Source organism: Protopterus annectens, chromosome 11.part0, assembly GCF_019279795.1.
Source record: "Protopterus annectens isolate FY-2018-M chromosome 11.part0, PAN1.0, whole genome shotgun sequence".
Lineage (NCBI taxonomy): Eukaryota > Metazoa > Chordata > Ceratodontiformes > Protopteridae > Protopterus > Protopterus annectens.
In genome coordinates this window covers 18,128,586-18,141,759 of record NC_056745.1, presented here as the reverse complement: position 1 = coordinate 18,141,759, position 13,174 = coordinate 18,128,586, and the positions used below count along the sequence as shown (strand labels likewise).

At 41.7% G+C, this 13,174-nt stretch overlaps 1 protein-coding gene across 1 annotated transcript in view; it reads right to left on the bottom strand.

Moving 5' to 3' along the window:
• Window positions 1-11,148, bottom strand: part of LOC122815974 (zinc finger protein 431-like) — a 237,566-nt gene extending 226,418 nt beyond the window's left edge. The window contains exons 1-2 of the mRNA XM_044088858.1: window positions 11,068-11,148; window positions 10,717-10,843 (exon numbers count right to left, since the gene is read on the bottom strand). Coding sequence (XP_043944793.1) covers window positions 10,717-10,843; window positions 11,068-11,148 — 208 coding nt within the window. The remainder of the gene's footprint in view (window positions 1-10,716; window positions 10,844-11,067) is intronic.
• Between the last annotated feature and the right edge of the window lie 2,026 nt (window positions 11,149-13,174).

Here is a 13,174-nt window from a genome sequence, read left to right as displayed (position 1 = left end):
AGCTACACAGTTAAGCCTCATATGTATAACACAAACAGAAGTTTATAATTCATAGTGTGGAGGGATGATCATGAAGCAAGGGGGAAGACAGTTAAGCCTCATATGTATAACACAAACAGAAGTTTATAATTCATAGTGTAGAGGGATGATCATGAAGCAAGGGGGAATTTCAAGAAAGAGAGAGTGAGTGGGATTTTGGATGCAGATCATTAAGGAGAATAATAACAATATACAATATTATATTCATAAAGTAGCAGAAAATATTCTAAGAACTAAGCCAATAAGAAGATGGAGAAATGGCAGTTTGCCAGTAGGGATGACTACAAGTAGGGGTACAGAAAATAGGCAAGACATGGCTGGAATTTACTGGAGTAACCTGGCAAAGGAACCAAGATATTGGGAGCAAATAAGTCAAGCAAGAAAGGTAACAGAGTGGGATGAGGCCAAGAAGACATTTAGACTGCAGGCTAGAGACTGCCTCCACTACCAAGGCTTGAGCTCAAGAGTACGGGCAAAGAGAAGGGGATAGGGGAATTTTAAGTGAAAGATCTGCTCTGATAGAGTTTTAAGTTGAATTTAGAACAGAAACAGTTGTTAAAAGGGAGAATAAATACATGATATAAATTACTGCATGACAGCTATAAGAATCAATCAGAGGAGGTTAGACAAGACTGGGAAGAGAGCCTGGAAAAGCAGTTTACAAGAAAACAATGGGAAGACGTACGTACGGCTCCCACGTACGCAACCAAGCCCAAAAGGTTTAGGATCTTTGCTTTGATGCGTTTACATAGGTATTTTTTACCCCAAGCAGACTTCAAAGAATTTTTCCTCAGGTAGACAGCAAATGCTGAAGAAGTAATGGAAAAGAAAGAGAAAACTAGGAACATATGCTTAGGGAGTTTAATGAGTTGGCAGTTTTTAAAAATTCCCTACAGAGTACTGTATCAGAAATACTGAATGAAGCAAATTGCTGTAAGTAAGGAAATTAATTGCCTGGGCATAGTAAGGCATTTTAAAATGAATTCTATTGGCTGCCAAAACATGCAATTACTAGAAAATGAAAATCAAAGTCTACACCAGCTGTATTCGAGGTACTGAACAGATAAAAGAACTGGAAGAGGGATCTTTTCAAAAGGGAAGCAGCAAATTACATAGAAATAAGTGCAAATTTTGAATACGTCCATAATGTTCAGGAGGGAGAGCAGTTAGGTTTAAGGGAAGGCATGGACTTAGCAATTGTTTATAATGTTGGACTGATGATAGTAGCAAAGAAAATATATGTGATGAATTTTGTATTTAAATGGAAAATGTTAATATGTTTTCTTTTCTGTTAATGTATGTTTGCCTATGTCTTAAGTGATAATTTAATAAATGTGTTAAATAAGGTAGCCACAAGGCATTCTACAGCTATTTCTGAAGCCTCAAAGGCAAACTCATGGTCAGTGGTGCCACTTTCACTGAGGAGAGGGACAAAATTAATTTGCTGGCCGACACGTTCAGCTAAAACTTCAATCCATGAAATATCAACTAGCACAACACAACTATTAACAGGGAGCAGGTCTTGGTGGTGCCCGCTATGGCCAAAAACATAGGTTTAGTGGGCCCTGACAATATCCTAGGATGCCTCCTAAATAGCTTTAAACAAGGACCACTTGAGTGACTTTCAACTATAGCCACAAAACAGGCATTGTACCATGAGAATGGAGGACTGCAGCAGTTATCCCATTTCATAGGGGTGGACCATCAACTGACCCCAGAAACTACAGACTTACTTGTCTGACTAGTCTAATATGCAAAGTCAGGGAATGAATTATCATGGACATGATCAACAAAGACATAGGCACCCTTCAGACACTGGACCCAACCTAGTCTGGGTTTGTCAAAAGAAAGTCATGCTTTCTGAAACTGGTGTACTTCTTTGAGAAGGTCACCAAAGCAATGGATGAGGGGGAAGATGGTGCATATCACCTCCCTGCACCTAGCTAAGGAGTTTGATGCAATACTCCACTTGGGTATAGTTGACAACTCACCAAAATGGACATAAACCCCTACATAACTTGCTGCATTGCCAGCTGACTCACAGACAGGACCCAGGAAGTCAAGACTGGAGAGACCACCTCCACTAAGAGACAGGTCACCAGTGGGATACCTCAGGACTCCATGCTGGGACCACTCCTATTCGGCATCTGCTTCTTAGAGGTAAAGGCTAATGTCATGGGCCTTTGACTGACCAAGTTCACAGACGTCAGCAAAAGTACAGTTTTGTACCTACCATAAATGTAGATGTTCGAGGATCCACATTGCTGCAGTCCTTACTATTGGGTAGTCCGCTGTCCAGTCGGCCCGAATACCAGAGTATATGGCTGACGTCGGTCAGGGCGCATTAGACTGACGTCAGTACGTCAGGGTACTAATGCGCATGACCGACGACATACCCACAGACTTTTCTTGCCCCAGATGTCAGAAGACCCTAAAAAGACAAGGCTCAAAATACCTGCACCAAAATTATGTACAAGAATATCAACATATAACCTCACCTACACAACCACCCCTAAACACAGAGGGAAGGAGGGAGGGTAAATTGGACTGCAGCAATGTGGATCCTCGAACATCTACATTTATGGTAGGTACAAAACTGTACTATGTTCTTCGCTCCACATTGCTGCAGTCCTTACTATTGGGTAGAATCCCAAAGCAGAGGTAAGGGAGGCTGGCAAATCATAAAGAAGTAGGAGCTGACAACATGCCTTGCAAAACAGCTGTGGCAAAACCAGCCCTAGACTTAGAGTAGATAGGAAGGTGATAATGCTTAGAGAAAGTATGCACTGAACTCCAAGTAGCTGCCTCCAAAATATCCTTAGTTGACACCCCCCTTAGAAATGCTGTTGAAGTGGCAGTAGCCCTAGTGGAATGAGGCCTAATCCCAGCTGGAATCTCCTTGCCATGATGGGAATAACAAAATGCAATGCAAAACCCAATCCACCTAGAAATAGTTTGTTTTGACACAGGCTTGCCCTGAACTCAAAGCAAAAGAAACAAACAACTGCTGAGACTGTCTAAAATCCTTAGTCCTGCTTAAATAATAACGCAATTGCCTGTGTACATCTAAAGTGTGCAAAATCTTTTCCCCTTTATTTTGGGGGTCTGCATAAAAGTAGGCAAATGAATAGTTTGGTTTAAAGCCACACTAGAAACCACCTTAGGCATAAAGGAAGGATTAGTACGTAATGATACCCTATCCTTATGGAAAATCAAAAGGGCTCTACTGCCATAAGGGCCTGCAACTCAGACACCCTTCTTGCAGAAGTAATAGCCAATAGAAAAGCAGTCTTCCATGACAAGTATTTCAATTCAGCAGTAGCCGCAGGCTCAAAAGGTTGTAGAGTAAGTTTTTCCAACACAAAATTGAGATCCCAAGCAGGAGTAGGAGCTCTACGGGGTCTTATATTCTTTGCCCCTCTAAGAAACTGCTTGAACAAAGGATGCGAAAACAATGGTGGGTCACAATCATAGTGAGCTGAAATTGCTGCAGCATGAATCTTAATGGAAGAGAAGGACAAACCTTTGTCCAATAACTCAGTAAGATATTGAAGAGCCACACTCAAATTAGGCTCTGAAACCTCCAAATTCTTTGCTGTACTCCAAAATAAAAATCTCTTCCATTTTTCTGCGTACACTTTCCTTGTACTAGGTCTTCTAGCTTCCATAATCACATTTAAAACTTGTTGAGGAAGTTGAGACCTGCTGTGTTTCAACACAGAATATGCCAGGCTGTTAGATGAAGAGAGTGAAGCTTGACATTGAGCAGATGACCGTCCTTCTGAGATAACAGATGAGGAATCAAAGGTAAAGGCCATGGAGGCTTCCTTACCAGACTCCTTAGTAGTGGGTACCAGTGTTGCCGAGGCCAATCTGGAGCTATCAAAATCATCCTTGGCTTGTCTTGTCTGACTTTTAATAGCACCTTTGGAAGAAGAGGTAGAGATGGAAAGGCATACACATGAAGATTTTTCCAACTGAAAGACAGAGCATCCACTTTCCAAGCTGTGCGATGAAACCCCTTTGTGCAAAACTTTGGCAGCTGGTGGTTTAGTGGAGAAGCGAACAGATCTATGTCTGGAGTTCCCCATGACACTGTCAATTTCTGAAATACATGAAGATCCAGTTTCCACTCGTGGGGATCCATGATTTGTCTGCTTAACACGTCTGCTAAGGAGTTCTGTGCTCCTGGCAGAAACCTTGCCTGAAGAGTTAGTTGCAAGCTTAGCGCAGTCTCCCATAAAATCATTGCTTGCCTGCATAGAGGATAAGAATGTGTTCCCCCTTGCTTGTTGATGTACCACATGACAGTTGTGTTGTCTGTTAGAATCAACACCTGCCCTGGAAGAAGTAACTCCTTGAAAGCCATTAATGCAAACTGGACTGCTAACATCTCCTTCATGTTGATATGTAGATGCTGTAGTCTGGCAGGCCACTTGTCTTGTATCCACTTTCCATTTAGATGAGCTCCCAAGCAATGTCCGAGGCATCTGTCGTTAAAATCTGACTGGCCTCTGGCCGGGTCACAGAGAGTCCCTTGTTTAGGTGACATTCCTGAGCCCACCACAAAAATTCTTTTTGAAGGCAAGGTATTATTTGAATGACAGTGTCCAAATCCTGGCAGTGCTGTGTCCATACATTTTGAGATACCATTGTAGCTTCCTCATATGCAGTTTGGCATTGGGAAGCACCAGAATACAAGATGCCATGAACCCTAATGCTTGAAGGACTGTCCTTGCAGTCAGCACGGACTGATGAGATAGTTGATGGAAGTAAAGTGATAGACTCTTTTGTTTGTCCGGGTTAAAAAGGCCATCTGGGCTGCTGTATTCAGTCTCACACCCAGAAAGCACATGTCTTGAGAGGGTACTAGACTGGACTTTATTTCGCTCACAGAATACCCTAGGCATCTTAGCACTGCTATAACATATTCCAGATGCTGTAGAAGGTCTTCCTTTTCTTGAGCCAGAATCAGGCAGTCGTCCAAGTAAGGATAGATTTGAATTCCTTGTAGCCTGAAATAAGCTATCACTGGAGCCAGAACCTTTGTGAATACTCTGGGCGCAGTAGATAAGCCAAAGGGCAATGCAGAGAACTGATAATGAGAATTTCCAGCTCGAAACCGCAGATACTTCCTGCAACTTAGCCTTATAGGCACATGAAGGTAAGCTTCCTTGAGATCTAAAGTTACCATCCAGTGATCTTTGCCCAGCAGAGGTAAAAGCTGTTGTAACGTCAACATCTTGAACTTGGGAATGTCCAGATAAGTGTTGAGGAGAGATAAATCCAAAATTGGTCTCCACGTGTTCCCCTTCTTTGGTACTAGGAACAGGCGAGAATAAAATCCTTGGCCCCTTTCTGATACAGGGACTGGCTGAATGGCCCCCATCTGGAGTAACTGAGAAATTTGCTTGTGAGCCTCTTTTCTTTGTGGAGGAGGAACGTCTGGCATGCCTTTGAAAGGGGGCATAGTATGGAAATAAAATCTGTAACCGTGGTGAATGATATCCAACACCCATCTGTCTTGAGTAATTAAATCCCAATTTTCTTTGAAAAGAGACAGTCTTCCTCCCAAAGGAGCTGCCAGACGAGAATCTACTGGCAGCTGAAAAGGCAGGTCATTGGGTCTGTTTACGAAAGGACTGACCCCTGCCCTCACCAGAAGTCTGAGCAGGTGAACTCCCTGTTCTAGGCCTAAAAGAACCTTGAGCTCTGCCCCTACCACGTCTAGACCTACCCCTAGACTGGGAATCATAAGCAGGAAATGTCCACCCCTTAGCAGGCCAATTTCTACTAAACTTTGGTGGCTGCACCTGCAAAAATCTTTAACAGTTTGCATAGACTTAGCTTTGTCCTCCATTTTCTTTAAAACTGCTTCCACAGGCGAACCAAACAACACATCAGACTGTAAAGGAGCATCCAAAATCCTTGTCTTAACATGCTCAGCTAAATTCTGATCCCTCAACCAGGCATGCCTGCGAAGAACAGAACTAGTGGCAGCCACCCTCGAGGAGGCCTGTACAGCATCAAAACCACATTGCAAAGAATGCTTACCCACTTGTTCAGACACATGAACCAAATCCAGCAACTCTTTACACTCAATACCTTCCGCCAAAGCATCCACCTTAGATTTCAATTGTGAAAGGAGATAATTTTGATATTTTAGCATGTGAAACTGACAATTCAACGCCTCATGGCTAGAGTGGAAGAAGTATACACTTTCTTTCCCCACCTATCCAAAGCCCTTGCCTCCTTATCAGTGGGAACAGGATTTTAACCACAGAGGCCTTAACACCTTTAGGCCCCTGAGAAACAGTTTCTGGGTCCGCCCTAGGACTCTTAAACAAATACTTATGAGCTTCGGGCACCCTATAGTACCTATCAGGTTTAACAGGAGCAGGAGGCAAAGAGTCAGGGTTCAGGGAAGCCTCTGCAAAAACATCTTCCACCACATTCAACACAGGAGGTATAGCTAAGGGCCTATGCTGGGGTAAAACAAGAATTCCCTAAGCCTTTTCCTGAATCAGAGTAATCCTGGCCTTCCCATTTAAAGTGCTCCCTCATGGAATGCAGAGTCTCTGAAAATGAGAAATCCTCAGGAGGAGAAGCTGTAGGAGTGGAATCATCCACATCAGAATCAGAATAAGGAGGATACTCCTGCAAATCTTCCGCAGAAGACTCAGAGGCCTCTGAACCCTGTTCAAAACTATCAAACTCCGGTTCCACCCTAGGCCTCTTATCAGGAGGGGGCATAGAACCTCTAATCATAGTAATCAAATCTTCTGCCATTTTAAGCATATGTTTCTTAGGTACAGAACCCGAAATGCTAGGAGAAGCCCCACTGAAGCTGAACTTGGCCTACCTCTCAAAGAAGTTTTGGCAACAGAAGGAGAGGCTCTAACTACCTTGGGAAGAGAGGGAAGAACAGTTACCTGAGAAGCCCCTCAGCCTGGCCTACCTCCTGAGAAGGCACATCCTGTAACAGTAAAGTTTCTGCCTGAGACTCCATAGAAACTCCTGGCAAAACCTCTGGCTCCACTGAGCCTTCTAAAGAACCGACGTCCGGGACTGCCGGTTCATCAACCCTAGGCTTCACTGTTTTGTCCTTGCGCTTCTTGGGCGTGGCGGGCGGCGGGGCATCCGTCGGCATTTTATAATTGCAACGCTTCCCAAACACTAACCTGGCACAGTCTAACCTCCTCTTAATAGTGCGTTTGTTAAACCTAGCACAAGAGCGGCAACCAACAACGCCGTGCACAGACCCTAAACAAGGTATACACAAGGTATGGTAATCCCTATGAGGTATCTGTTTCCCACAAGAAATACAGTTATTCACTTTTTCTGACATCCGGTAAAATACTGAGGCAAGAAAAACCAAAATGTTCCCCAACGGGTACTTAGCCAACTCTGATTCGGTCTGAAACTCCGGTTTCGGAAATATTTCAGAACGCCAACCTGCACTCGCAAAACTGCTTCTGCATCGGACCATGCGGCAAAAAAGACTGAGGATATGACGTCGGTCATGCGCATTAGTACCCTGACGTACTGACGTCAGTCTAATGCGCCCTGACCGACGTCAGCCATATACTCTGGTATTCGGGCCGACTGGACAGCGGACTACCCAATAGTAAGGACTGCAGCAATGTGGAACGAAGAACATCTGGGAGCTATCATAGATTCCACCATGATACAAACATCTTACAAGGTCTAACAAAGACAAATGACTGGTGTTAAAGTAATATATTACAAATCAACGCTAAGAAATGCATTATGCTGCCTTTTGGGAAAACTGCCACCCAGGTTAATTACTCCATTAATAACATACCCCTCAGAGATGACCCGGTGGTCAGGGATCTGGGAACATATATAAACTGTATTTGGCTCTTATTATTATACTCAAATGATGGGGTCTGCCTCCTTCAGCATGTATCTGACTAGACATAAACAACAGTGAGAAAGACCACAAAGATTCCTTACCAAGAGACTCCAGAGTATAAATACATTGTCCTGTATGGATTACCGTAAAGCTCTCTCTTTACACTTGGTCTCATACAGGTTACTAAGAGGCAATCTATGCCTGGCATACAAGGCATCCTCAGATCCAGCTCTGATGGTCCATTTGCATATCTGCAAAATGAACAGCATCAGAACCACTAGATCAAAAGATTTAAATTTTGCTTGTAACATAAATAGCCCTATGCTCTGGAACAGGCTCCCCATCCATGTGAAGCAGAATCCATCCCTAACCCTATTTTAGAATAACCTTGACCAGTGGATGGAAAATTGGAAATGTACCTCGTGTCTGTCCCCCATGTCTCTGATAGACAAAGGCATACAGTAATGCCAATGCTAACATACTCCCACATAACCTCTAGAAATTTGCTAACATATCCCCTCCTAATAAATGTCCATAACACATAAGAATGATCCTAGTATCAGTGTTATGTCAATTTTGTGCACCAATATTGTTTTTCTTTCTATTTGCAACAAAGGCAGTGGAGAGTTCTACAACACTGTACACTTTTTTTTAATTTAATAGCTGTTGCTGTCAGCTAGACTTGAGAAGGCCTATATAAGATTTTGGGAGTACAATGGGAAATACAGATTTTCCTGTGCTCGTGGAATATCACACATGTGGATGGAGACAAATTCCTCTGCCAAAGCACAAAAGAAGCTAAATTTAAAAAAAAAAGTGGGTGAGCTTTCCCTTTCTTTGATTCTACTGCAAAATAAATAGATAAATAAAATAAAATTTTGTAAAGTATAGGTTGGTTTCTGATAAACTAAACTAGAACTATATTTAAGGAAGAAACATACTCAGGGTTGAGTTAAACTGCAGGTGAAAGTGGACTTTTCTAAGCTCTTGAGCTACCATCACCTATAGCATAAACCATGCCAGTAAGTAGCACAAGTAGTACTCTCACCTTTAATGCAGAAGGTTGTTAGATCTATTCTCATACCAGGTATTTGAAATAAATGGCAGAGCATTAAAACTGTGAGCTGTACCTGTGGTAGAGGGTTTGTTTCCCTTAGTCCTCATTTGTCTGAAGCTTTTGCTATCCCCATAGTGATATTTTTAGGACAAGTCCCCCTACTGGACTGGTTAATTGATTATACGATGGTTAAGGTGCTTACCTCAGAGACACAAAGTACTGGGTTTAATTCTCACCTTTAGAAGAGAAATTTACTAGGCTTAAAATGGCTCACAGGGGCAACTAGCCCAGTAATTACCTATGAACCTATATAAAAAAATTCACACTCAAATTTGGGCAAAAGCAAGGTGGCACTACTCAATACGGAGTCTAAACAGAAAATTGCCAGAACTTGAGGCCCTCCTGCAACTTAAACACATTCTTATTTGTATAGTTACTGAGACATGGTTTCAATGCAGTGACAGCACTCACTCTATACCAGTATGCATGAGAGTATTTATATTTGTTAGAAACTTCATTACTTCACATCAAATTACCCATAACTTGGAGCTTGTGGAAATCCAAATCAACCTTAGCAAATCTAATGCTAGCTACAGACCCTCATCAATGTTGTCCAAAGATCACAGAAATTACCTCAACACTGCTGAGGCAGTAAATATCAAACCAAAATAACTTACTAGGAGACTTCAATTACCAGCGCATTGATTGGCACATGTACATCTCTAAAAACAGTTATGCTGAGCATTTCCTAGACTTTATTAATGCCAATGCACTAGAGCAGATTGTAAAACTAAACACAAGATGCTCTACTAGCCCTGACCTGGACCTTACCAACCTAGGCCACCTCTGCACCCATTAGAAAATGTAAAGCAGAGTATGAACTTAAGATTGCTACAGATTCCAAAGAAAGCAACAAATATTTTTTCAGTTACATCAGAAAATTTAAGAATAATGTCAAGCACTGCACTGAGCACATCCACACTAATATAATCCATCCTGACCCCAAGGATACAGCTAATATATTAGCAGACATATTTAGTTCTAACTTTATCCCTCCTACCCATTTTGTTTCCCCCTTTATTCCTGAGAATTCAGTTTCCCCTGTTATTACCTTGGAACAAATGCTGAACTCCCTGTCAAAGGTCAAAAATAATATTTCCATTGGACAAGACAGCATGCCAGGTTGCATTCTCAGTAGTGCCAATTATGCACTATCTGAGCCACTACTGAAAATGTTCATCTGCAGCCTATCTACACAGTTTTGTTCCTGATACCTGAAGAACAGCCACTGTTACTATGCAAGAGTGTCCCTTCTAGAGAGCCAGGTAATTATAGCCCCATCTGTGTCTCCAGCCTTGTATGCAAAGCCACTGAAAGTATGCTAACAGAACAAATTTATGCAGGCACTGTAATCTAGATCAGTTAAGCACACCATCATGTCCCTCTGTAGATCTACCTCCGTCTGACATAATGAATTAATTTGCTCATTGTTAAACACCATCATGTCCCTCTGTAGATCTGGTACCTCCTTCTGACCTAATGAATTAATTTTCTCAGAAGTAGCAGCCATCACCTTGCTGAACAGCCCTGGGACAATCGTCATTACTGACAACATATGCTCATAGCTCTGTAATGTCACTTTCTAGTGTAGCTCGGGTATGATTCCCCTTTACCTAGTGACAACATTTGCTTATAGTTTTGTGACATCACTTCCTTGTGTAGCTCTGGTGTGATTCACCCTTACCTAGTGATACCATGTGCTCATAGTTCTGTGACATCACTTCTTTGTACAGTTCTTTCTCCCAGCTGCTCAGCATTTTCCACTCCTCTGTTGAAAAACTGACAGCAACATCTTCAAAGGTTTCTGGTATCTGAAATGACAAAGGATTTATTTAACTCTTGAAACCATTATACACATAAAAGTGAAACTTTCCAAGTAAATGGTACAAAGTACATTAATGCAGTCTCTCTCTTGCATCAGAAGGAAATGTATTTAAATATTATCTGCACTCACAGTTCCCTTAGGCCATTATGCTCATCTAATAGATTACTGGGACTCACCCTCAAAGCTAACAACTCCGCAGAGGATGCTCACCCTCAAAGCTAACAACTCCGCAGAGGATGCTCTATTTGCCAACTCTATTGGCAAAATATGGAACCTTCTTCCTGCAGACATTACCTAAGAAACCTCTCTTCCCCTATTAAAACAAAAACTCAAAAAGCATTTTAAATCACACAGGTTATGTCCTTGCTCTGCCCCTCACTATAACAATCTCTGTAACCTTTACTAGATATCACTAGTATCTACCTACCTAGGCATGCTTTAGTACATATCTTATTTTTCATGACTTGCTTGCTCTGTCAATGTATGTATCTTATGCGTAATACGTTTTATTGGTGTTACTTTGTGTGTTACTATGAGTAGCTTTTCTCCCTGGGCCTCCGCTGAAAATAGACATATATCCAGTCGGACTATCCCGCTCAGCAAATATAAACTAACTAAATAAATAAATACATCAATAAATAAATAAATTCTACACTGTACTGTAACAATAAACAAGAATCAGAACAAAACAGAAGAAATCCCAGAATGTCTCCTTGGCTTGCAGACTGAATTCTGGACCTTGAAGGAAACAGATGGCTACATTTATAAAAAGTGGTGAAGAACAGTGCAATATAACAAAACCAGTGTGTCGGCAGTGCAAATGTAAAAGTACCAGCGCAAAGGTCGGACAGGTGGCAACAATGGACCATACCTGAAGCATGGAGGTGCACAGCACAGGGTAAGTCTGTGGGGTGCCAAATGAAACATGTACATGGTCTGCACAACACAACATAATCCCCACAAAGCACTACCAGCAGTAAGACTGTGTGACAAACACGAAAACAGTAGTGACTCTAGAACAAGATGTTTGTCACTAAATGTGCCTTTACAAAGTCTGAAAAATACAGAATCCTGTAACTTCAACGTAACTGAGCACTTGTGAATGGCGGATACAACACGTCTAACAATGGTTCAGACTGACTCTACAAAAGGATCAGAAGTTGTTTTTCTGTTATCATGTCAGTACTACAACTTTTCCTTAAGAACAAAATAAATGACTTAAATACAGTCAGAAGATACAAATGTATATGATACAGCCGGCAAGCAGCATGTAGAAAAAACAAAATAAATGACTTAAATACAGTCAGAAGATACAAATGTATATGATACAGCTGGCAAGCAGCATGTAGAAAAAACAAAATAAATGACTTAAATACAGTCAGAAGATACAAATGTATATGATACAGCCGGCAAGCAGCATGTAGAAAAAACAAAATAAATGATTTAAATACAGTCAGAAGATACAAATGTATATGATACAGCCGGCAAGCAGCATGTAGAAAAAACAAAATAAATGATTTAAATACAGTCAGAAGATACAAATGTATATGATACAGCCGGCAAGCAGCATGTAGAAAAAACAAAATAAATTACTTAAATACAGTCAGAAGATACAAATGTATATGATACAGCTGGCAAGCAGCATGTAGAAAATTAGCACATTTTTATATCCTCTGAAAATTACACATGAACAGAACAATGATCTGTGTAAAGAGAACAGAAAACATGTTCCTGTGGTGCAGACAATGGAACCAGCTGATGCAGACAAGCTGCAGTTACCACATGGTCCACACACGTGCCACTGTAAGATATGAAGTACAGTAAAAAGGTCATAATGAGTAATGCATACAGTCTACTGCAAACAATGTCAGCCCTGTAAATAAAGAAGTTATGTACTCAGCATAACGTTCCATCTGAGTAGGTACTTAATTTGTCCACAACCTGTGGGTATCAGATCCGAGCCGGCAGCTTTACTAGCTAAAAGATCCGAGCTCCTAGCTCCTCCCCTTACCCATAATCCCCTGCTACATACTCCCTTCCTCCAGATCGAGTTTGCCTAAACTAGCAACCAAGACTCTCGACAGGCACCATAACCTACTGCCTAACTTCATGAATCAATGTCATTCATAGTCAGGAAGCACGATACTGGACAGGGGGCATGGAGGGGGGGGGGTCGGTTGCAGACAAATAAAGTACCTACTCAGATGGAACATTATGGTGAGTACATAACTTCTTTATCTGAAGTAGTTACTTCATTTGTTCTGCAACCTGTGGGACAGAGTCCCCAGCTACCTAATAAAAACCCTGGGTGGTCCTC